The 26,381-nt window shown below is 40.1% G+C and overlaps 1 protein-coding gene across 1 annotated transcript in view; it reads left to right on the top strand.

Annotated features, from left to right (window-relative positions):
* AK5 (adenylate kinase 5) overlaps positions 1 to 26,381 on the top strand; it is a 304,060-nt gene that overhangs the window by 209,334 nt on the left and 68,345 nt on the right. The window contains exons 9-10 of the mRNA XM_004472820.3: positions 16,121 to 16,163; positions 20,529 to 20,573. Of these exons, the coding sequence (XP_004472877.2) occupies positions 16,121 to 16,163; positions 20,529 to 20,573 (88 nt within the window). The remainder of the gene's footprint in view (positions 1 to 16,120; positions 16,164 to 20,528; positions 20,574 to 26,381) is intronic.

Here is a 26,381-nt window from a genome sequence, read left to right as displayed (position 1 = left end):
CCCAACCTACCATCCCCAAATCTTACTATCTTTTTAAAGAAAGATGGTGGGACAAAGGATGACTCCTTTGGACCATGTTCTTCTCCCTAAATACACATGAACATGCATATAGTGCGTTCTACTCTAATAATTAACATGATTTTCCATTTTGCTGTTTTTTTTAAGATTTTTTTTTTTTAATTTCTCCCTCCTCCCCTTGTTTTGCACTCACTGTCTGCTCTCTGTGTCTGTTTGTTGTATGCTGTCTGCTTGTCTTTTTTTTTAGGAGGCACTGGGAACCGAACCCGGGTCCTGCCATGTGGGAGGGAGGCTCCCAATCCCTTTAACCACCTCCACTCCCTGCTTGTTGTGTCTCTCATTGCATCATCTTCTTGTGTCAGCTCACTGTGCCAGCCTGTCTTGTCAGCTTGCTGTCTTGCTCATCTACTTTAGGAAGCACCAGGAACCAAACCCAGGACCTCCCGTGTGGTCGGCGGTAGCCCAACTGCTTGAGCCACATCCACTTCCCCATCCGTGATGTTTTTACCTCTTAGCTAGGCATATGATTTAAAGTCTGGAAGTGAGGGTCCTTCAACCTCATTTTTCCTTTTTAAGATGTTTTTGGCTATTTGGGACCCCTAACCCTTCCAAATAAATTTGATAGTCATGTTTTCCATTTACTTAAAAAATGCTGGTGGAATCTTTATCAGGATTGCATTGAATCCATATATCAATTTGGGTAAAATTGACATCTTAATGATATTTAATCTTCCAATCCATGAACATGGAATGTTCTTCCAATTATTTAGGTCTTCTTTTGTTTCTTTTAGCAATGCATTGTAGACTGAATACAAGTGCTTTACATTATTGGTTAACTTTATTCCTAAATATTTGATTCTTTTAGTCACTATTGTAAGTGGATTCTTTTTCCCGACTTCTCCTCAGATTGTGCATTGTTAATATCTCTTAAGTCTATTTCATCTGTTATAAGTATAGCCACTCTGGCTTTTTGTTGTTGTTGTTGTTACTGCTTGCATAGAATATCTTTTTTCAGCCTTTCAATCTATTGGTATCCTTGGATCTAAGGTGACTCTCTTGCAGGCAACATATAGATGGCTCATATTTTCTTATCCATTCTGTCAGTCTATCTATATCTTTTGATTGGGAAGTTTAATCCATTAACATTCAATGTTATTACTGTAAAGGCAGTTCTTATTTCACTCATTTTGACCTTTGGATTTTATCTGTTATATCTTATTTTCACCATTCGTTTGACACTTTTAGTTAATTTTACTGATACAATCTTCATTTCTAGACTCTCTTCCAAGCCTCTCTCTCCTGTCTTTTCTTTTCAGGCACTAGCACACCCTTTAGTATTTCCTGTAAACCCATTCCCTTTGTTACGAACTCTCTTGGTTTCAGTTTACCTATGAATATTCTAAACTCACCCTCATTTCTGAAGGACAGTCTTGCCAGATATAAGATTCTTGGCTGGAAACTTTTCTCTTGCAGTATCTTAAATATATCACGCCACTGCCTTCTTGCCTCCATGGTTTCTGATGGTAAATTGGCACTTAATCTTACTGGATATCCCTTATATGCTTTGCATTGCTTTTCTCTTGCTGCTCTCAGAATTCTTTGTCTTTGGCATTTGGCATTCTGATTAGTATATGTCTCAGAGTTTTTCTATTCAAACTTATTTGGATGGGAGTATGTTGTACTTCTTCGACATGACTATCCCTGTCCTTCAACAAGGTCGGGAAATTTTCTACAATTATTTCTTCAAATATTCCTTGTGCCCCTCTTCCCTTCTCTTCTTTGGGACATTCATAACATGTATGGTTGCACATCTCTTGCTGTTGTTTAGTTCCCTGAGATCTTGTTCAATTTTTTCCCTTATTTTCTTCATCTTTTCTTTTTATGTTCACTTTCAGATGCCATTTTTTTCAAGGTCACCAATCCTTTCTTCTGTCTCTTCAAATCTGCTGTTTTGTGATTCCATTGTATTTTTTATTTTATTTTTTGGACCTTTCCTTCACATAAGATCTGCTATTTTTCTATGTATGCTTTTGAATTCTTCTTTGTGTTCTCAATATTCTTAATCTCTTTAGTCATCTCACTGAATTTATTAAGGAGATTTGTTTGAACCTCTATGATTAGTTGTCTCAACTCCTTTATGTCATCTGGAGGCTTATCTTGTTCCCTTAACTGGGTCATATTTTCCTGTTTCTTGGTATGGATTGAAAGTTTTGGTTGGTATCTTAGAATCTGGCTTACTAGATGTATTTATTTTGGGTGCAGTTTCTCTGTTTAGTTTAGGGCTTTCTTGCCCCTTCTCCCTTGCTGGTTGTATAGTAGGATGTAGCGAATGCTGCAAGCTGTGGAGGCTCAAGCTGCCCTCATTGCCCCAGGGACCAATGAAGCTTCTCCCAACTTTCTCCTTTGCCAGGGGTAGGGACAGAGCCACAGTCGTATGTAACAATCCAAGTTGTGCAGGCCTAGACTATCATTGCCCAGACAGACTAACAGAGCTTCATGCCCCTTTCTCCCCTTCTTGCTGCCAGTGTGGGCAGCAATCTATGCAGTGCGGGTTCAAAATGACTACTCTTGCCCTGGTAAACTTCCGACTATTCAGTCTGTGCCAGGCAAATGTACCTGCAGTTACCTGAATCGGCTGGTTCTGGGTCTGCCAGCCTCCTCCCTGCCAGAGGAGGGACTGAAGCCTAGCCTAGGGCTACAGGCCAATCTGGGTGAAAGAAACCGGTCCCTACTGTCACTGCGATTTTCGGTAAGCCCAGCTTCCCCTCATTCTGGGGTCGGAGACAAAATGGAGGCTGCCGGCCTCTTTCCAACTTGGACAGGTTCAAACTTTAGCTGTTCTTAGAGTTTTACTTTAGACAGCACAATTTACTAATCAGTAGCTGAAGGTGGCCAACTGTCTCTTCCTCCCCTGTTTTTGGAAAATGGAGCTTCCAACTCCAGCCACAGAATAGCTACTAAGGCAGCTTGCGTGTCAGAGTAGGATGATCATCAGGCTCCCTGGTATGGTCTTTATTTTTCTGGAGAGGCTGGCGCAAGTCCCCCCAGCTTCCTTCCAGAGGGGAGTGGGGCTGGGGCCTAGGCTAGAGCTGCAATCTGATCTTGGTGGAAAGAAGCCAGTCCCTACCAGCACTGTTACTTTCAGTCCACCCCGCTTCCCCTCATGCCAGGTGCAGAGTTAAGATGGCAGCTACCAGCCTCTTTCTCACTGGGACAGGCGCAAACTTTAGATTTTCTTAGGATTATACTTTAGCCAGCCGAATTTACTAATCAGTAGCTAAGGTTGGTGCCCAACCATCTCTTCTTCCCCCATTTTTGGGAAGAGGGGCTTCCAATTCCAGCCATGGAATATCTCCCAGGGTGGTTTGCACCACCAATGGAGGATGGGCACCAGTCTCCAGGGCGAGGAGGGCTCTACTTATGAGTCTTCTCTGCAGATGGGCAGTCTCCTCCTTCCATTCTTTCAAGGTTGTTGCAGGATGCTCTTCTGGTCTCCTGGAGCCCCAAACAGGTGCTTCAGATAGCTCTGGGTGTTTACTAACTGCCCTGTAGCACAGCTGACTCCTCTAGGAGCTCCTTACTCTGCCACCATTTTATTGGTTGTCCAAATCTTTTTTTCTTTAAAATTTCCTATTAGAGACACCAACTTTTCAATTATTCATAAAAGAGGTAAAATACCATTCTTCCTAGAGAACTAGATCTGTAAACCACTGCTTAAAGCAGTCCATGTAGGGAACCTGCAATTTAATAAGGCTGGGAAAAAGTTAGCCTGGCATCCCCTAAATTTTTTTCATCCTTGTTTACTCAGTAACTCAAGGACTTCCAGAGCAAGCAGACCTCTAATTGTGTGTACTTCAGAAATGGGACTTGTTGTAGAATAAATTCTTAGCTGTAACTAAATTATGTGCTACCTCCCATACATTGCTTTTTTCAAATTGCCCATTACTGTAAATGAAAACATGCTTTAGGAAAGAACTGTAAACACTGATAACATTTCTCAAGGACTAGTCCCCCTCTTTTCTGATAAAAACGCTTGTATTTTCCAATATTCCTGCTCAAGATCTAAGGGATTTCAAAAGTTCATTTCCAGTTTACCAGTAAAAGTTGAACATTGCATTTTCAAAGCTCTTGATAAGCATGATCCAGCTTCAGTCCCTCTTTTAGCAAATGAATCCATCTTCATCTATGCACATGGAGCCACAACCATTTATGACAACACCCCTCCTTGATCACTACACTCTGTCCTCTTGCACTCCTGTACAAAGACACACCATTACACCCCATCTGGGGCAGCAGTAGAGAGACAGAACACAGGCTTAACAATTCAGAAGCTCGACTACCTGGGGCATCCAGTGCTAGTCACATTAAGTTCTCTGAGTCTGAGTTTCCTCATCTGAAAAATAGGAAATATAAAACTTTCCTACCTCCTGGTGTTTTTCTGAGGATCAGATGAAATCACGCACATTGAAAAAACTCTAAATGCTATATATATAATAGTTGCTATCTCAGCTCTGATAATAATTTTTAAAATTATGTGTGAGGTGTTTTACAGTGACTGCTTTTTAATAGCCATAAATAAAAAATTCCAAAAATTTCATATTCAGGTGATGAGATGGGAAAATAGCCTAGTATCTTTTTGGTTGTTCTGTATCATCATCTCCATTTCCTAGTAAGATTCTGCTTCTAAGAATCTTCCACGTCCATTCTTCTAAGAATGCCCCACTACTACCTACATGTACTGCCTTACTATTGTTTCTGATGACTCCAGATATAGAGTCATTAGACCAATTTTAATAAAAACCTAGGAAAATCATAATATGCTAACATTTCATGATTCATGATTTTCCCAGAATTTGAGTTATCTGCTTAGTCCTAGTCGAGGTATGAAAGAATTAGAAAAGACTGCTCTTCACATTATCTCAGAAACTAAAGAGTCTTTTTGAAGTCCATTATTTTAGATTTTAAACTTGGTATCTGTGCTTCAGTGGGGAAAAAAGTCTTTATTGCAGTATTTGTTTACAAATTTTAGAGCAAGAAAATAATTCCAGCTGTAACATTTTGTTATCAAGTATGGTGGTTTGGAGCCACGTACTACAGAAAAATATGTGCTTAAACTTAATCGATTCCTGTGGGTGTGAACCCATTGTAAGGAGGACCTTTTGATGAAGTTACTTCAGTTAAGGTGTGGCCTAACTCAATCAGGATGGATCTTAATCCTATTACTGGAGTCCTTTATAAGTGGAATGAAATTCAGACAGAGAGCCACAAGAAGCAGGAAGCTGAAGGTCAACAGAACATGGAAGAGAAGGGAGAGGCCAGGAGAAGCCACCATGTGCATTGCCATGTGAGAGAGGACCCCAGAACCAAGGATCACTGACAGCTAGCCCCAGAATGCCAGTCTTTGGAAAGAAAGTGTCACCTTGATGACACCTTGATTTAGACTTTTTCCCAGCTTCAAAACTGTGAGCTAATAAATTCCCATTGCGTAATCCAACCCATTGCATGGCATCTGCTTGATCAACCAAGGAAACGAAAACATCAGATAAAACCTCTTTCTCATAGTCCCACATTTTTATATCACAAAACACACACACTGGTTAATACAGCCAAGTTACTCTGAATTAGGAAGACCCCAAAAAATGACCTACTACTCGTCTTTCCTAACCAGGAAAGGTTTTTATTTTGTGAGTCCCAAAATAATTTTTAAAAATCAAAAATGTCTAGTTAGGGAGGATCAGTAGGCATATCTACATGCACAATCCCCACCTCTGTTAATAGTAAGATGATACCAGTGAGGATGTATCAGAAGAGCTGACTTCAATCCTCAGTGCCACCCTTCAGTAGCATTGGAAGTTCAGTCACATTCCCATCCAGTGGCACTAAAGAACCTCAGTTATGCCATTCCTCATTCATTGGGTTGCAGTGAGGACCAAATGAGATAATGTCTGTGAAAGGCTGTCAGAGTCATAAAGCATTTTAAATGTCAGCTTCTTATGATGTGATCTGCTTGTAATAATGCCACATGGAATCAAAGCAAGTTGAAGAGAGTAATTCCTTATGATTTATGAATCCATCTATGATGCTAAGTTGTTCTATTTTGATTTGTTACCTAAAATTCAATAATTCAAAGAATTGGGAGTGACAGGACACTCATATCTTAAGGGGGTGATGATAGGAGCTCTAATCATAAAGGAAAACACATATACACAGCTATTAGCTGCTCTTCCTACAAATAATAACATCAGAATCCATCTTTGCAAAAGTATTTTCTTGACTATACATCTAAGCTGGGAAATAAAGTTGAATATGGGTTTCTTTTGCCCTGTGTTGACTGGAGAATGAAGGATAGAAATTAAAACAAATCTGTGATCCAAATTTGCAGTTTCCCCATAAATCCATTAATCTTACCTTAAGGTTCTGAATGTACCCCTGCAACAGGATTCTAGATTTCTCCCCCTCAGTTACCAATACATAACATTGGAGAGATGCAGCAACCTGAATTTGTTGTTGTGTTAGCAGTTTTGCTGCAGCTTTTTTCACCTTCACCCATGTTAATTGCCTCATTGCAGACATTGTCTCAGCTCCACGTAAATAGCATTTACATGAAATCTGTGCCTATATTTATACCATCCCTGTCGGTTTGTTCTGAAGTTTGAGTATCCCAACTTAGTTTTGTACTATGCAAAGTCACCTATGTGTCATTGTGCCCACAAAACCTAACTCCATAATTCAAACTTACAGGCAACAAAGGGCAGACTGGAAGGAACAGCAACAACAGTAAAAGGTGGTCCCACAAAGAAGCACGCGCAGGCTCTCAGAAGGTTCCCTTTGGTGAATGGGTTGCTTTTCCCAAGTTGTATCTCACTGAAAATCATGCTGCAATGAAACCAGGCATAAACACCTTCTCAAATGTTTTCCAAATAAGTCTATTTAACTTAGTAACTGGGGTTTAGTGATGAATTTTTGATATTATACCAAAAGCATGATCTGTTCAAGAAAAAGCAAATATGTTGGACTCTTAAAATTTAAAACTTCTGGTCTATGAAAGTACTGCTTTTACTCCTTACCTCATTGGCATTCTGAATTTAACCCCTTTCACTTTAGAATAAAAATGCAGAACATACCTCATTTGAAAAGAAAGAAGATTTAGTGCCTCCATGGGCTCTTTGGCATCTTTTTTCATGAAAACCAGAAGCATTGCCACTCATTCAGACTTATTACTTGTTAGTGTGTGTGTGTTTAAGGTGCCAGATTAATTTTGTTTGCAAAAGATTCCCATTGAAGCCATGAGGTTTATTGCGTGTCAGTGGAAACTAACACACTCCAATCAAACACCCCATTCACGTGGGCTTTCCTGTCAGTAAATACCGTGCACCCAGTCCTGGCTGAGAGCTCATGAAGACAACAAGGATGTCCCAGAAACCTGTTCGCCATCGATGTACTAATGAAAATAAAACGGGGGCTCATTCAAGACCTTTGGCAAACAGAACAGAAGGCTGCGAATAAGAGCTATGGACAAAAGCAGGTCAGACTCAAGAAGCTAAACAAAGGTCAGATAGGTACTGATTTATGAATTCAAAATAATCATGGATCATACTCCCAAAACCCGATAACCGCATGCAAGAAAGATCTGATACACTTCAACCTCAAAGATGGGCCTAAATCTGATAATCCAACAATAATATGAAAAATGAAGGGAGAGGACTCAGTAGTTCTCTTTTAACAATTACCTGAATATTTTCAATAGCTGTTTGACAAGCAATAAACAGATCCTGATTAAACATTTTTCAGCAAACATTACTGAGCCCATTGCTATGTAGCTTCTTCTTAGGCAAACATATTAATTGCTTCATATATGTTCCTTTCTTAGCTCAGCTTCCCTAACAGCAAAGCCTGGGAAGGGGATTCTTGTACAAGTGCTTTCAGGAGAGAGAGAAGCAGGAGAGGGTAAGTTTAAGAGCTAAGCAAGGAGGTGGTCTCACCTAGAGTCTACTTCAGCATGATTCCAACTGGGAGCTTTAGGGCACAACTTGCTGCACAAAGTTGGTCTCAGCTTAGGGACTCGTATTCCGTGAGCCCTTAGCAGCAGCTGGGGGATGGGCACACCAGCCAGGTTAGGGGCAGGACCCCACAGCACCATCAGGTGCCTATGCTGATGGAGCTCAATCTATAGAAGCCATCAAGTGCATACTGGACCAAACATTTGGTATAAAACAATTTATGAATTGTTGTAAAGTTTTTGGTTTTTTATTATTTGCATATATTACCTATTAAAATTAAATGAAAAATTTTAAAGGCAAGCATCAATCAAAGCTGGTTCTTGTCCCAGCCCCAACCTCATTAATGATATGATGACGTGACCATGGGCCCCTTGCATGACTTCTCTCAGTATCAGTTTCTTCATCTGTATAAAGGAGGGCAGGGTTAGATTAGACAATCCCTATACTCCCATCTCTGAAATGCAATGATATTTTTTCTTTTTTAAAAATTTTATTGAAGTATATCATTCATACATAAACATACATAGACAATAAGTGTATAGTAATAGTTGTGACTTACAAAACAAACATATATAACATCATACAGGACTGTCATACGTCACCCTACCAATACCTGGCATTATTGTTAAACATTTTTAACTAATGATTAAAGAGCATCGTAAAATGTTACTACTAACCAAAATATTTTCCCCAACCCACTCTATTATTATTTTTTATACCATTTATATATGAATATACATAAACAATAAGTGTATAGTAAAACTTGTGAACTTCCAAAGCAAACATGCGTAACATCACACAGGGGTCCCATACATAAACACTCTAACAACACCTTCCATTGTCATGAGACATTTGTTACAAATTAGGAAAAAATATTGTCAAATGCTTACTACTAATTATAGTCCTAATCTTACATTCAATGTATTTTTTCCCCAACCAACCCTATTATTATTTTTTAAATATATTTTTATGACAGAAGTTGTAAACTTACAAAACAATCATGCACACATGCAGAATTCCCAAACAACACCCCTCGATCAACACACCACACTGTGGTGGAACATTTCTTACAGATTATGAGATAATATGCAATTATTACCACATTCATAGTGTACATTTGGCACACATTTTCCATACTGACCCATTATCAACACAGTACATCTTTGGCATAGATGTAAGAGTATTACACTATTACTGCTAGCCACAGTCCATAGGTCACTCCAGTTGTATTTTTCCCATGCTTCTCCACATTCCCACCGCCCGGCAATGGTGATGTACATTTGCTCTAGCTTACAAAGGACACTCTTGCATCTGTACCATCAACCACAATTCCCATCCACCTCTGGGTTTACTGTGCTGTTCAGTTCCTAGATTATTCTCTAGCATTCTGTCAATTGACGTTTACATTCCTAACTATCTTTTTCAGCCACATCCCCATTTATAAACCAGCTGTTACTCACTAAGTTATCATCAACTTTGTACATTTCCACACTTTTACAGTAAAGCTAATTAAAACTTCTACATAAATTAAACATCAGTAGTCCTTCTCAGTCCTCCTCTTATCTCCGTTAAGAATCTACCACTTACCACCAGGGCTTGAAGATACTTTCCTAAATTTTCTTCTAGAAGCTTTATGGTTCTTGCTTTTATATTGAGCTTTTTTATTCATTTTAAGTTAATTTTTTTATAAGGTGTGAGATAGGGGTCCTCTTTCCTTCTTTTGGCTATGGATATCCAATTCTCTCAGCACCATTTTTTGAATGGACTGTTCTGCCCGAGCTGTGTGGGTTTGACAGGCTAGTCAAAAATCACTTGTCTATACAGGTGAGGGTCTGTTTTTGACGATCAGTTTGGTTCCATTGGTCTATGTGTCTGTCTTTATGCTAGTACCATGCTGTTTTTAATACCATAGTGACAGAATATGATTTAAAGTCTGGAGGTGAGAGTCCTCTAACTTTGTTTTTCCTTTTTAATATGTTTCTGGCTATTTGGGCCCCTTACCCTTCCAAATATATTTAATAATCATGTTTTCCTTTTTTTTTTAAATGTTGGTAGAATTTTTATTGGGATAGCATTGAGTCTGTATATCAATTTGAGTAGAACTGACATCTTAATGATATTTAGTCTTCCAATCCATGAGCATGGAATGTTCTTCCAATTTTTTAGGCCTTTTTAAATTTCTTTTAACATTGAATTGTAGTTTTCTGAATACAGGTACTTTACATCATTGGTTAAGTTTATTCCTAAATATTTGGGTTATCTGTCATATTTTATTTTCACCACCCTTTTGATACTTTCAGTTACTTTTATTGATATAATCTTCATTTCTAGACTCTCTTCCAGGCTTCTCTCTCCTGGCTTTTCTTTTCAGACTCTAGCACACCCTTAGTTGTTTCCTGAAAAATCTGGTCTCTTGTTTAGAAGTTCTCAATTTATCTTTATCTGTGAATATTCTAAACTTGCCCTCATTTTTGAAAGACAGTCTTGCTGGATATAAGATTCTTGATAGAAAGTTTTTCTCTTCCAGTACCTTAAATATATCATACCACTGTCTCCTTGCCGCCATGGTTTCTGGTGAGAAACCAGCACTTAATCTTATTGGATAGCCCTTATATGTTATGCATTTTTTGTTTTGCTTTTCTCTTGCTGTTCTCAGAATTCTCTCTTTGTCTTTGGCATTTAACATTCTGATTATTATGTGTCTCGGAGTTGGTCTATTCAGATTTTTTTAAATAGGAGTACATTATGCTTCTTGGACACAGATATCTATGTCCATCAATATAGTTGGGAAATTTTCTACCATTATTTCTTCAAATATTCCTTCTGCCCCTTTTCCCTTCTCTTCTCCTTCTGGGACACCCATGACATGTATGTTTCACGTCTCTTGCTGTCATTTAGTTCCCTGAGATCTTGTTCAATTTTTTCCATTCTTTTCTTCATCTGTTCAGAGCCCATTTCTTCAAGCTCACCAATCCTTTCTTCTGCTGCCTCAAATGTGCTATTATATGATTCCAATGTATTTTAAATTTCATTTATTGTGCCTTTCATTCCCATAAGATCTGCTGTTTTTCTGTGTATGCTTTCAAATTCTCCTCTGTGCTTATCCAATGCCTTCTTAATAAGATTTATTTGAACCTCTATGATTACTTGTCTCAACTCCTTTATGTCATCTGGAGGCTTATCTTGTTCCTTTAACTGGGCCATATCTTCCTGTTTCTTGGTATGGATTGAAATTTTTTGTTGGTGTCTTGGCATCTGGTTTACTAGAGTATTTAGAGTAGAGTTTTTCTCTTTAGGGCTTCCTGTCCTTTCTCCCTTGCTGGTTGTGCAGTGGGAACCAAGGATATAATTGATGTGGCCAGTCTCAAAGCCAAATTCAGCATGTAAATGTGTTGCCTTCCCCCCAGCATGGGACATGACTCCCAGGGATGAGCCTCCCTGGCGCCGAGGGATTACAACCAAGTACCAGCTGATGATGTAACTAGAAAATGACATTAAATAAAAGGGTCAACTCGGACCAGCAGAATATCTCAGTCTACATATAATACCAGGAGTTAAAAATGCTTTTTGACCTGAATAAAAGGGGGAAATGGAGAGGACAAATGAGTTTATATGGCTATGAGTCTCCAAAAAGAGCGGGAAGGTTATCAGAAGGGTTGCCCTTATGCACATCTCAGCAGAGTCCCAGAGACAGATAAAGTAGATACAACCCCAGGTATTGGTTCTTCTGAGGGCTACAGAGACCCACAGGTCCTATGGTCATGGCAGATGTCAGTTGACCCTACTTTGGAGTTTGTGTTTCTGTGTGATGGAGCCGGACTCAGATGTGATCTTTGTCCACAAGCCTCTCCTGTTACTTTTACCAGATCTGTAGTTGGTGCTGGGGTTTAATGTATACCCAGGGGACCAGAATCTCTGGACTGACCATGTGATAGCCAGGCCTTGAGCCTCAACAGACTTGCAACTCCTACACTCTGGTTTATTGGACTTACCCCACTCGACTAACATGGAGGTGAAGAAGGTCAACCACCACACCAGGGAGCCAAGAGTGCCTACAACTGAAAGCAGGAGAATTGCATCCAGCATCCATGTGGAATCTAAGCCCCCTCTTGATATAGATGTGGAGTGGACACAACCATTCTAAGGTCCACAGGATGGAGGAATAGAGTATGGATTAGAGTGGACTTACTGATAGTCTATTCATGAACTATTGTGATTAGTAATCGAAGAAAATGTGGCATTGGTGTGGAGAAAGTGGCCGTGGTGGCTGCTGGGGGTAGGGAGTGGGAGGAAGAGATGTAATGTGGGGCATTTTCGGGGGTTGGAGTTGTCCTGGGTGGTGCTGCAGGGACAATTACCAGACATTGTATGTCCTCCCATGGCCCACTGGGTGGACTGTGGGGGAGTGTGGGTTATGGTGTGGACCATTGACCATGAGGTGCAGCGGTGCTCAGAGATGTATTCACCAAATGCAATGAATGTCTCATGATGATGGAGGAGGTTGTTGTTATGGGGGGAGGAGTGGGGTGAGGGGAGTGGTGGCTATATGGGGACCTCATATTTTTTTAATGTATTATTTATTATTTAAAAAAATAAAAATGGAAAAAAAAAAGGGTATAATTGGTGCTATAAGCTGTGCAGGCTCAAGCTGCCCTCATTGCCCCAGGAACCCATGACACTTCCCCTACCTTTCTCCTTTCCCAGAGGTAAGGACAAAGCTATAGCTGTGTTTAATAATCCCAGTCATGCAGGCCTAGACTGTAGTTGCCCAGAGAAACTGATGAAGCTTCACGTCCCTTTCTTCCCTGCCTGGGGTGGGGATGGAACTGCAGGTGTGGGCAGCAATATATGCAGTTGCCCCGGTAGACTTCTGATTATTCAGTCTGTGCCAGCCAAATGTACCTGAAATTACCTGGATAGGCTGGTGCAGGATCCACCAGCTATCTCCTTGCCAGGGTGGAGCTAAAGCCTAGGCCAGGGATGCAGGCTAATCTGGGTGAAAGAAACCAGTCTCCACCATCACTGTGATTTTCAGTCAGCCTGGCTTCCTCTTATGCTGGGAGTAGCATCAAAATGGGTTATACTTTAGCCATCCAAATTGACTAATCAGTAGATGAAATCGGTGGCCAACCTTCTCTTCCTGCCCTGTTTTTGGGAAATGGAGCTACCAATTCCAGTCACAGAAAGTTCCTGGGGCAGCATAGGATGATCACCAGCCTCCCTGGCGTGGCCTGTAATTTCCTGGAGAGGCTGGCACAGGTCCCCCCAGCTTCCTCCCTGCCGGAGGTGGGGATGGAGCTTATCCTAGAGTTGCAATCTGATCTGGATGAAAAGAAGCCAGTCCCTACCAGCACTGTGATTTTCAGTCCACCCCACTTCCTCTCATGCCAGGGGTGTGGTAAGATGGCGGCTACCAGCTCTTTCTGACTTGGACAGAATCAAACTTTGGCTGTTCTTAGGATTATATTTTAGCCCGCCGAATTTGCTAATCAGTAGCTGAAGTAGGTGCCCAACCATCTCTTCCTCCCCCATTTTTGGGACATGGAGCTTTCAATTCCATCGTGGAACAGCTCCCAAGGCAGCTTGTGCCTCCAGTGGAGGATGGGCACTGGGCTCCATGGCATGGAGTGCTCTACTTATGAATCTTCTCTGCAGATGGGCAGTCTCTTCTTCCATTCTTTCAAGAATTCTGCAGGATGCTCTTCTGGTCTCCTGGAGCCCCCTAACAGGTGCTTCAGATAGCTATGGGTGTTCACTAACTGCCCTGTAGCAGGAGCTGACTCGAGGTGCTCCTTACTCCACTGCCATCTTGCAGGTTGCCCCTGAAATGCAATGATTTTAACAAAGGAAGAGAGCAGGAGGCTCACTGAGGAATAACTGATGTTTGTCTATACGTGGAAAGGAGTTAATAATGTAAATGTGTCCCCTGAATGACTCCTCCATTTAAAAATTCTTCTATCACCTGGAATAGCTCTGGATAAACAAGAAAATCTATGAAGAAAAGAAAAGCAAAAGTAAATTTGCCCTGAAGGTGTATGTTCTAGAAAGGATGGCAAGGATCTATCTTCAAAGTGCTTTCATGGCAATTTACCTCAAGGGAGCATTAATGCAAATAGGCAACCTCATTTAACTGACTCCTGCATCAAAGTGAATTAGAAACAAGAAGGTCCATAAAACATGAGCTAGAGGCTATCCAGGTACCTCCTCTAGGGACAACAGTTTGGCAGAAATCTATCAAAACTATAAAGGCATTTACTCTTTGACCCTGCAGTGCCCCCTCTGGGAATTTAACCTACAATTTTACCTATACATGTATAAAATGATATATATACAAGTTTATTCATGGAGCCATTTTTTCTGAAATAGCCAAAGACAACTCAGTGATCCATAATAAATATATTTTTTTAAAAACTAGTTAAAACAATAAACAAACAAAAAACCAACTCTCATTGGAAAGCAGATGTAGTTCAGTGGTTGAGCACCTGCCTCCCAAGTATGAGGTCCTGGGTTCAATCCCCCGTACATCCTACAAAAAACAAAAAACAAGAAAACATGGCATCATCCATACAATACAGATGAGAGAATTATATACCTATATGGAAAGCCCTCCAGGATATATTGATAAGGGAAAAAGTAAGAAGAACAATATTAAAGAATAAGGTGCATATTACAAACACATAAGCATGTATAAATGTGCTACTTTCTGTGTTTAAAAAAAATGAGGTAATAAGAATATACAGGGAAACAGATGTGGCTTAAGCAGTTGGGCTCCCATCTACCATATGGAGGGTCCAGGGTTCGATGCCCAGGGCCTCATGGTGAAGGCAAGTTGGCCCGCGCAGTGAGCCAGCCCACACAGGAGTGCCACCCCGCGTGGGAATGCCACCCCATGCAGGAGTGCTGACCGACGCAGAGAGCTGGTGCAGCAAGATGACACAGCAAGAGACACAGAGGAGAGACAATGAGAAGACATAGCAGAGCAGGGAGCCAAGGTGGCGCAAGGGAACAATTGCCTCTCTCCCACTCCAGAAGGTCCCAGGATCAGTACCTGGAGCCTCCTAATGAGAATACAAGCAGACACAGAAAGAACACACAGTGAATGAACACCCAGAGCAGATAACAGGGGGGTGAGGGCAGAAAGAAAGAAATAAAATAAATCTTTAAAAAAAAAATTTTTTTTAATAATATACATTTTTTTCTTGTGTATCCGTTAATACTTGGAGGTAGTTTTTTTGTGTATCTGGAAGAATACACGAAAAGCTTTTATAAGTGGTTACCTGTAGGTCGTGATGGGGTGGGAAAATGGAAGGAATGGAGACTTAGGTAGGCATGAGAATTCTCACCAAATGCCCTTTTTTATAAATTGTTGTGGGATTTTTGAGGTTTTTTGGTTTTGTTTTGTTTTTTACTATTTGCCTATATTGCCTATTAAAAATACAATGAAAAGTTTTAAAGGCAAGCATCAATCAAAACTGGTCACTCCCAACTGCCCTCAATTCATGCTTTAGTTTAGTTCGGAGATTGGCAAACCATGGACGGCAGGCAAAATTTGGCTACTGCCTATTTTTGTATATAAAATTTTACTGGACTACAATCTTTCCCATTTGCTTACGTATTACCTGTGGCTGCTTTTGTACTACAGATAGCAGAGTTAAGTAGTTGCCTCAGAGACTGTGTGGGTCGCAAAGCTGAAGATATTTACCATTTGGCACTTTACTGAGTTTGCCAACCTCAGCTTCAAATTATGGCATTAATAGTAAAACAGCTGTGACTATAGCTAATCATGAGCCCAGGTACTGAAGGGTTTTGTCTTCCTGAAAACAACTTTTCTGCCCACAGGTAAGTTATGTACCAAGGAATGTTTAAGGAGAGCATAGACTCTGGAAAATGCCCAGGTTTAAACCTGGGCTCTGTTCCTAAACGCTGTGTGACCTTGGACAACGTCTCTGATTCTCAGCTTCTTTATCTTAAAATGTGGACAATAAGAGTGTTTCCCCCATAGAGTTGTCTGGAAGGTGAAATACGTTAATATTTGCAAAGAGTTTAGCATAATACTTGTCAGTATTATTATCATCTAACATCATCACTTTTTTCAAAAACAGGGTGATGACCAGTTAAATGTATTTGGAGAGGACATCATGGGAGGTGAGTTTTCTTTACTGATTCAGATCAAAGTGATCATTTTAGTAGCTTTGAGCATGACTTTCTTATTAAATGCCAGCTGAGAGATGATAAAATTCCAATAGCATGTATCTCCCCCTTAGCCCGGGACTATGGTTGAGATGCGAACTCTCTGGATCTCTCACCTTTCAGTCCACATAAAGAACCAAAGGGATGCCTTACTAAAAGATGTATTTCCCAACTGTGCCCACAGAACATTATCCTCAGATGCTCAATGAAAAGGGGATGTTCTGGTAAAATATGTTTGGGAAGCATCTTACACTTTACCCCCTTTGGAAAATTCACCTAAAAGATAGTATAGCAAGGCTCCAGGAAATGCTACAGTGAAGGGAGCTGTTTAACCTTAGTTCACATTTACTGGTATCCCAGATTCTTTTTCCTGTCAGTTACTATCCTGCAGAGGCAGTGTACCATTGGAATGCATCATAGGAAACACCAGGATTAAACTGTTTTGTAACTTTTGTCATACTAAAAGTCTTTCAAAAACTAAAAGAATCCTAACATAAATAGCTGTACATATAACTGAAAATAGATAAAATTATGTGAATTCGGGACAGTACAAAAGTGAATGTTCATGACCGCCATGGGTAAAAGTACCGTCTAACAAATCCACTCAGTAGTAAATGTTATTATGGCCCATGGAGATACATTCATGGTATTAACTGTGGTTTGGCTTTTTAAATAGCCCCGTCTCAAATCCTGCACTGATCCATGAGCTTGAAGTGATAGAAATGGTGCCATTTGATGATGGCAATAGCATGTGGAAACCAGTCACCGATGGCATCACGATGATTCATGGGGAAAGGCACATAAACATGTGCCATGTAGCACAGCTGTCAGCCAAATGCAAATAATCTACTTAGTCCTATCTGTATAAAGGATGGCTGATGGTCTAAGTAAAGTTTCTTTTTTCCTGTTTATAAAAATTCACATACTCATTGTGGAAAAAATATTTTAAGGGAACTGTAAAAAGTAGAAAATAAAAGTCATCTATAACTTTATGACCTATAAATGACCCTGGTTAACATCTGGTATATATTATTTGAGGCATGTCTCTGTATCTATTACTACACGGGTGAGCAAATATATATATGTACAAATAGCATCTCCAACTTTTTTGTACAGATCATAACATGAGCAAGTTCCCATATCATTAAAAGCTTTCCACAAACTTAATTTATTAAGACTATACTTATGAATGTACCATGATTTATTTAAAAATCACTATTTTTAAAAACTGGAATAGGATACCATCATACAAAAAATAACCATAGCTACTTTCCTAAAGTGCAAGTAGATGAAAAATTGCTCACTCTCACCAAGAAAAAATCGCAGGTTGGAGAACATGTGGGCCCCCATGTCAGGAGAACCAGTGTATCTGCCTGTAACAGAAACCTACAGGTGACAGAATTTTTCAAGCGATGATAGGTTAGTCTTTAAAGAGAACAGAGCATCTGCTTGATTAAAAAGAGCAAGGAAATGTAACCTTTAATTTGAAAACCAAAAGGTTCCAAAGACACGAAGGCATGAAACTGGAAACTTGGTTCTTTCCTCTGCTTCTAGAACTTTCTCTCCTGTCTCCTTCCCTATCATGCCACATTCTCATTCTCTCTCTCTCTCTCTCTCTGACTTGGGTCTTTCACTCTCCTGATAGCTTCTTGGAAAAATGTACCATTTATATATAAATTTTATGACTGTCAGAATAATGATATAACTTTCAAAAGTAGTTACCCTCTACATGTAATACCTTTGAACTCCAGAGTCTTTATTTTTAAATTCCATGCAAATATATGTTTGTCTATTCAGTGAATCTTGCAGTATCTCTCTTAGCCTGGAGGTTAACTAGGATAATAAATCACTCAAAATTATCTTCACTTCTGTACAGACTCAGATATTTTCAGTTGGCCAGCACGGTGCTTTAGAAACTTGGTTTTGAATGTTAATTCCCGAGGCCATAGTCCACACCATTCCACACCGCCCACTTCACTCATTTTGAATCCTTTCCCAGCCTATGCCTAGGCACATCAAAGAAATCTATCTGGAAGCCATCGTAGTTCCTATTTGTGTGCAGTCAGCCCACCACACCCTCTGTGGGTGCTGCCCTAAGCTCTCAGAAAGGAGCCAGGCTGAGGATAGAATTGCTGCTACAAGGGCCTGCTCCTTAAGCTGCTCACCATCCTCATTATGGCTCTCTCTGATGGACAATCACTTCACAATGTGGTTCCCACAAATTCCAACTTTGGACTTCACAGCATCCGGAGCTAACCTGCAACTACTCTCTTCACCCACCCAAAAACTCTGCTCTGGGGCAGCAGCCTGACCTGAGCAGGCAGCACGATAACTCTCGTGTTATAGCTGGCTGACTCGCCAATACATCTGCAGTCCACACATTGTAAGTAAAGCTCTATGGCCTTATGCAGGGGGATTGCTTGTCTCTGCTCCACTCTGAAACAGCTGTAGACAGACGGCTGTTTCTCCTGTCCCTGAGGTCCTCACTCTACACTTTTTTTCTGTTTGAGGCTGCCCTGCTTCCAGACTCGAGCGGTCACCACTGGCATTTTCTGAGCCCAGAGACCCTGAGATCACAGAGCAGTTCCAGGTTCAGATGGGTGGCTGCACTCATCCCTTCAGGCGACCTTCACCCCCACCCCAAGGATACACAGAATCAGGGTTGACTTTAGGAAGTGTCTAAACGAGCAACAATGATACCATCATAATTTTGGCCAAGGGACTAAGGTCCCTCACATGACCCACATGAGCCACAGAACTGTAGCTATTTGAACAGAAAGAGATGTTAGAGATTGTTGGGTCCATCCCCTTCATTTTATGGATGGAGGATCCAGTGTTCAAGGGAGGAGTCACTTGCCTAAGTCAAGCCAGTTGGCAAGGGGACCAGAAATGTAACTCTTGTCTAACCACCCATCAGGGCATCGCTCTGCACCATGTGACAATTGAAAGTTCTTCAGGGCTCCACCAACTCCAGAGGGTTTTGCACTTTGTCTAAAATTCCTAACACAAGGGTTTTTTTTTGGCCTTGAAGCATGTATTCCCAAAATACAGTCTACACTCACCTGGATTCTTCATTTTTGCTTTGTCTCTCTACTATACACAATTTATTTAATATTTTCTTTAAATTGACTTATTGGTTTTACCTAAATACATTTATTTTTAAAATATATTTTATTAGAGAAGTAATGAACTGTTAAAACACAATCATGCATGTGTGGAATTCCCATACAACACCCCTCCACCAAGACATCACATTGTTAAGGAACATTTGCTACAGATTATGAGACAGTTTATCAGACCATTACCACTAACTATGGTCTATAATGTACATTTATTATATTTTTTCCTTACCCCCCTATTATTAACACAGTACATCTTTGGCATTAATGCAAGAATATTATAATATTGCTGTTAATTATAGTGTATAGATTACATTAATTGTATTTTTCCCATGCTTCTCCACATTCTTACCACCTTGCAATAGTGATGTACATTTATTTGTTCTAGTTCATAGAAGGATATTCTTGTTAAATACATTTTTTAAAAGATTTATTTTATTTCTCCCCTCCCCCACTCTAGACATTGTGTTTGTCGTTGTGTGCTCATCTTCCTTTTTCACAGAACCCTGGACCTCCCATGTGGGAGGGAGGCACCTAATCACTTGAGCCACATCCACCCCCTGCTTTGTTGTGTCTTTTATTATGTTTTCTTCCTTGTGTCTCTTGTTGCATCATCTTGTTGTATTAGCTCTCCATGCCAGCCTGTCATGTCAGCTTGCTGTCTTGCTCATCTTCTTTAGGAGGCACCAGGAACTGAACCTGGGACCTCCCATATGTTAGGTGGTATCTCAACTGCTTGAGCCACATCCACTTCCCACATTTATTTTTAAAGGAAATTTTATACCAGCATCTTAACTGAAAAATAGCATCTTATGCTGTAAACAGAAACTATTAGAAAAATACTGTGTTTCAGACTTTCTACTTGTGTTTTAACACCTCTTTATTACGAGGGAAATTAGCAAATGTTTTAAAATGTGCAATAACACCAACTAAAACTTAGAAAATTTAAAATATTTTTAAAAATTAGATTTCTTACTTTGTGACTCATATTATTGAATGGCTTTTCCATTTTACCTGAGGGTGGGAGTAAGGTTGAAATGGCCATCAGTACCTATTAATTAAGGTCTAGTAACACATTTACCCAGCTTCAAACTTCCTATCAAATAAAACTACAAAATTTGGGTTTTAACATTACATGAGTAAAACCAACGTTTCAATGCAATATTTCTTGCCAGTAACTTAAATTATTCTTATTTTAAAGGTTTTATGGAAGACTTGAAGAAGTGTAAAATTATATTCATGATTGGTGAGTAACAGCCCTCAAATTTCCTAATGCAATTGCTAATAATAACTTGGAAGGGAAAAAAAGCTTCATTTATCACCCTCTTTTGAAGTGTTGTCCCTTCTTTGGTCAGTTTAACATCCCCTAGGCTTCTAGATTGCAGCTTTCATTTACACGGTCTTATATTGTTTTTGCCTTGTTTTTTGTTTTTTTCATTCTAAGGAGCGCCAAACCCCTGAGTTTAGCTACACAGTAATTAAGTGCATTATAATCCTGTAGGTAAGAGAATGCTGTGTGTTTAAATCTAACACATATCTTTCCCGTTTGAACGCTGGACCTCTCCTCCCTAAACTAATAGTAACTACATACAGCAGTGACTACATATTCAAATATACCTCGATCACCATACCCTGGATTTTGCACAGCTGACAGTCAATATAATCTAATTTGTTCTATGCCTGAATACAGTGAAACTCACTAGTTTCTTAATTATAGATAACCCCACTGGCAATAACCAGAATTTTCGGAATACCTCCTATGTTCAAGTTATCTCATTAATCCTTGCACAGTCTTATAAGGTTGTGGTCTATTCTTGTGGCACATTTATTTAACATATAAGGAAACCGAGGCTCAAAAAGGTTTGGAACTGTCCAAGATCACATAGCTAATAAGTGTGAGAGCCAGGATTTCCAGTTTTCCCCAGGGAAATGAATAGGACAAGTTGGGTGGCAATTTAAAATGAGCAGAATAGCACAAAATATAATCAGCGCACCTCCCAAAACTTAGTACTTTTTCCTCCAGCCATCTAATCTTTCAAGTCTATAGAAAAATTAAAATACTTACCTGCACATTTTCTAGAACATATCTATTTATATTCCGAAAGAATAAAAAGGTCCATACTTCCTCAATAAGAGGGAAAAGAATAGTTATCAGGACCCAGAATTATAATCAGATAAACTTAGAATCTTGCAGCCTATAGACAGGACACTTCCTTGGATTTCTCTTCTTTAATCTCCCTCATTGTCATATGAGGAAACTGAGTTTCAGAAAAGTTGAAGAGTTTGATCAAAGTCATTCAACCAATTGGTAGCAGAACAAGGACCAGAGTCTATGGCTCCAGTTTCTCATCAGGGACCTCCTGATGCCACCACTCAGGCAGTCATTTTGGTTGCAGTCCTGAACTTAAACTGTCTCACACATTCAGTTATCCAACAAACAATTACTTAGTGTTGGGCCCCACAGGAGGCAGTGAGCAGGGTCCGCAGAGCTTCCATCTTAGATGAAGAGAAAGTTGTAGTAAAACTCGTCACAAACCACGAAGAGCGTTAGGAAGGAAACAAAGAGCTGAAATAGAGGATGACCTGGGTCGAGGGTTTGGGGTAGAAGTGGATGATTACTTGAGCTGGGGTGATTGAGGAAGGCTTTCCTGAGGAGGTGACATTTAAGGGGAGAGCTAAAGAGAAAGATGGCACTAATGAAGGGATGAATGAGTGGCAAGGAGAAGGAGAATTCTAGTCAAACAGAGCAGCGTGTCTCAGCACTGAGAACTCCTGGTGTTTTCCTTAGTTCTATTTCTCTCCTGCTTGCCTCTTGTTGACCTTAGCCTTAGGACCTGATGAACTCTTCCTGCATTTATTTTTTTCTTTCTCTTCGGAAAGAAAAAGTGTATTACTTATGGCCCTTACTGAAGAGAAACTCATCATCATAATTTCAAAGGAAGATCACTTGAACTACAGATTACTACTATACCTCTTTTCCATATAAATTTTAATAATCAATTTTCTTCTGTCCAGCTTCTATTTTAAGGGTCAAATTAGAAAGAGGAGTGACCATTTCAACTAGACATCTGTAATTCAGAGTAGAAGCCTTTATTATCACATAGAAATCTGCATTTTTAATAACGTGGTTAAAAAAAAATTCTAGAAATAGTACGGCATATTGTGTAGCTGTTGTTTAAGTCTCTAGGAGTAAAACGATTTCTGATTTGCCCATTGTTTACCACTCACAGTTGAATTTTGAAATGTGTTTTCGAATGCCGCTTCTATCTGTCCAGGCATAACTAAAGTCTGAGATCAGCTCAGTTCACCTATTACTAAATCCTATGATTTTCAGAAAGTCAAATAGAAAGGCGTAAAAAGCCTTGGCATCAGACAGAGCTTGCACGCTCTGAGGTCCACAGGCCATGCTCCAAGAACTGTTGCTCTGGGCAAAAATTTTTCTTATATCCAACCGAGCTCTCCTGTAATTCAAACCTATCGATCAGTCACTACCCTAGGGAAAAAAAATTCAACTTACTGTTTGGGCATAGAAGGTACAAAGTCCCTTTCATAAGAGGAAAATCAACTGCGCTTCTTCTAGGGTATTTCTGGACTCTGCTTGAAAATTAAGGCCTTAGTTCTAAATGCTTCCTTGACAGATGGCAGAATGGTAATTTGGGACTGCATTATTACAGGTCAATTTGAAGCTTGTAAAAATACTCATGTCACAGGCACATCAATAGCTGTTTTGGTGGGTTTTAAATAAAAAAAGAGTCCGTTGATTTCAGTGGAACAAATGTGATTTTGTCTATATGAAAATATGGCTGAATTTTTCACTTTTTAAATTATTTTCTTGACATTTACCAGAGCCACAGTGCAGCTGCAGTATTAGCCAGAGGCTAGGCTGACAACCTCGTGTTAGTCGTAAAAGCAAAATTAATATTCCTAAAGCATTCTTCCTCTGTTTTAAAGTGTCCATTGGTTCCCTCTTACCCACAAAAAAGGTCCAAACTCCTCAGAACAGCCTTCAAAGTGCTCTCCTGTCCGGCCTCAATCTGTCCTTCCCATTTCTCACTGTACCCCCAGGTGAGCCTTTGGCTCCAGCCACAACTGCATTTTTATTATCTCTTGAAAATGTCTTCTCCCCTATCTAATCATGCCCCAAGGCCAGGTTTAAGGTCTAGCTCCCTGTGAAGTCCTCACTAATCACCAGCCTTCCTCCTCTGTGCTCTTCCACCCCTTGTGTCTGCAGCACCCATCTGGGTGCCCCATTAATGCCTTGAGAAAAAAGATTTGTTGGAATAATGGAATCTTTAGGAAGCAGTGTAGCCAGTTTCCATAACAACTGAAATAGCATTTGGAATTCCTGGAATGGAAGCTGTAGCAGGTTGTTGCTGCTGTGGCTGTTTTTGCAGGACAGTTTTCAGGTTAATTAGGAGCCTAATCAGATGCTCCTTTCTCTGTGTGACTGCCGCCCTCTCACTAAGAACGAGCAACAGCAACTCTTTTTCCTGATGCTGTTTCTTGCTCATTTTCAAGGCAATAGTTATAAGTGGGGATGGGGGCAGAGGTGATAGCATTGACAGTCATCTGAGCATAAAAAATGTTAAAGGAAAGTGTACCATCTGGACCATAGAGAGAGGTGGCGAAATGGACCTCCTTGACCTTTTGAAGGTTGTGTTTGTGAAAAAACAGTTCAGTAGCTGTTTATAGAGAAACACTTTTCAAAGGACAAATAAAGGCCCTTACAGGGTAAGAGGTGATTTAAAGGATGGTAAAAACTTCTATAGACTTTGGTTATTCACACATAAGATATAAGAACCTGAGCTGATGTACAGGACTAAGACTCAGACATTGCTGAAAATGGAAGGTTATTTGGAAAATGTGAAGTTATCCTTTTAAAAACCTCATTCTGTCCTACAGTTTTTTCACAAACTACTGCCTACATTTCTTTCTTTTTGTCCTTTCCTTTTTTTCTTTTTCTTTTTTTTTTAATCTCTTGGTCTTTATCCTTCTCTTTAACCCATTTGGGCATCTTTTTCCTTTCTCCATTTTTCATTGCCTGCCAGTGCCCAAAATGTTACTTAACCTGAATTCCCATCAATTCATATCCAACACGCTGGTACAAGTGTCTGATATTGTAGATGAGGACTAATGCTAGTGGTATAGGGAGCAAGACATCACTCCGTGGCTACATCTCTCAGAGCGGCAGGGGCACAGATGGCCTTGTGTACCTTGGCCTTGCTGCTATTATCAACTCCTTTTAAGTAAGCTTTGGGAGGCACTTTAAAAATATTTAGTGCTGTTCTATGGATTTTTAACCACTGCACAACTTGCCTTATTTATTTCCATGAGGATAACTGGAGAAATGAGAATTTTTGCTAGAAACTCACTATTTCAGTGCCTTTCAATGTATCTTTATAGCCCTATTTTCATTTCATTATTGCTCTATTTTTAAAGTATTATGACTTAATTTAATTTTAGAGAGTATCTACTTGGGGTTCAGGTTGAACATTTTTGATGGAATCCATTCACATATTTGGCTAAATTAAAAATTAAGCCAAGCCTGATTGTTTGAAATTGATGTAGCTGTAGCAGAAACCAACTTTACTGAGCACTTGATACCTGCTAGGCACTGTACCAAACTCTTTAAAATGTTATCTTCTTTAATTCTTGTATTCACCCAATGGGGTTTATTATTGCCACCACAACTTCGTAAGAAAGACTTTAAAGTCAAATAATTTGCTGGTAAGTAGCAGATCAAGGACTTGAAAGTTCAAATTTTTTTATCACTGGCAGTAATTACTGCCAGTTATTCTCCTTGAAGTGTCAGCTCACTTTGTTTATTTTCAAGAAGATGTCTGTCAGATACTCAAGTCTGAAAAACCGTAATTTGTCCATTAGTCTTTCAATTAAAAGAGCAACTAGTTCTACAACTCAGACAATCACATAAGTGCTATCCCTCCAGACAACCATTCTACCTAGCTGTGCTGAAGTGTCTTAACTGCTTCACTGAAGGTATTCTTAAATGACATTGGCTTTTTTCTCTTTTTTTGGCTCAAAGTACCTGATGGTAAAGAACACAATGACCAGTAGAATTTGATGCCTCTGACTTGATTTGCATCTGCTTTGCTTCTGCCACGTTATAAATATAGAAGAGTAAACAACAAAAGCCTCTTAGTATTATAATGAAAATAAGTGTGTGTCAACCACACGTCGAGCACCACTGTCCCAGGGTTCACAGGGGAGAGGGGAACACAATGATCCTGTGTAATAGAGAGAAACCCCAGACTTAGGACTTGGGGGTCTTGGAGGAAAAAAGTCCTGTGGGCCTTGTTTTCACTTGTCCTTCCAAAAGCAAATAACCTCACAGATGTGAGGAAGGGGTCAGGAGAAAGAAGCACAAGGACCAAAAGCCCCGTTTTCACTGGGCTCCCACAGGCCTGGAGAAGTTATGCGTGTGATGCATGCGCAAAGATGCCTGAAAGAAGAGCCTGCATGCTTGCCAGAAGATGGCAAAGAGGAAAGTACCAGGAGGATGAGCAGGAGGCCCCAGAGCAGGGCTGGATGGGAACTGGAGGGGGTACGCTTCAGGAGATCAGCAGACATAGGAAAAGCCAGGGCTGGAGAAGGGTGAGGACAACCCTCCAGGGGGAGAACAGCCCTGACGTAGGCACTGAACTCCAAACTGGACCATCAAAGTTATCAAACTCACTGGGTCAGACCAAGAAAACCAGACTAAACTAGTTTGAGTTTCCACTCTGAGGTAAAAAGACATAATTCATGAGCTAGGCTGTGTTCAAGCTGAGAGCTAAATTCCCATCTACCTCTTACGTCGGGTGGCCTGCCCTAACTCTGAAACATCATCCTTGCTCCCCACAGACTTCTAATGGCCACAGCCCTTTCTCTGCCCAAATTGATGCAGATGCTAAAGCCCCTTGGGCACTCCCCAAAGCCTGACACTGTACTTTCAAAGTCCAAGTCATTCAGGATGGGAGAGTGGAGGCAGAAAGACATAGGCTACTTTCCAAGAGAGCCAAAAATGCATTTCCAAGCTGATGAGATGTCTTTCTAA

Source organism: Dasypus novemcinctus, chromosome 9, assembly GCF_030445035.2.
Source record: "Dasypus novemcinctus isolate mDasNov1 chromosome 9, mDasNov1.1.hap2, whole genome shotgun sequence".
Taxonomy (NCBI): domain Eukaryota; kingdom Metazoa; phylum Chordata; class Mammalia; order Cingulata; family Dasypodidae; genus Dasypus; species Dasypus novemcinctus.
This window is presented reverse-complemented; position numbering and strand designations above follow the sequence as displayed.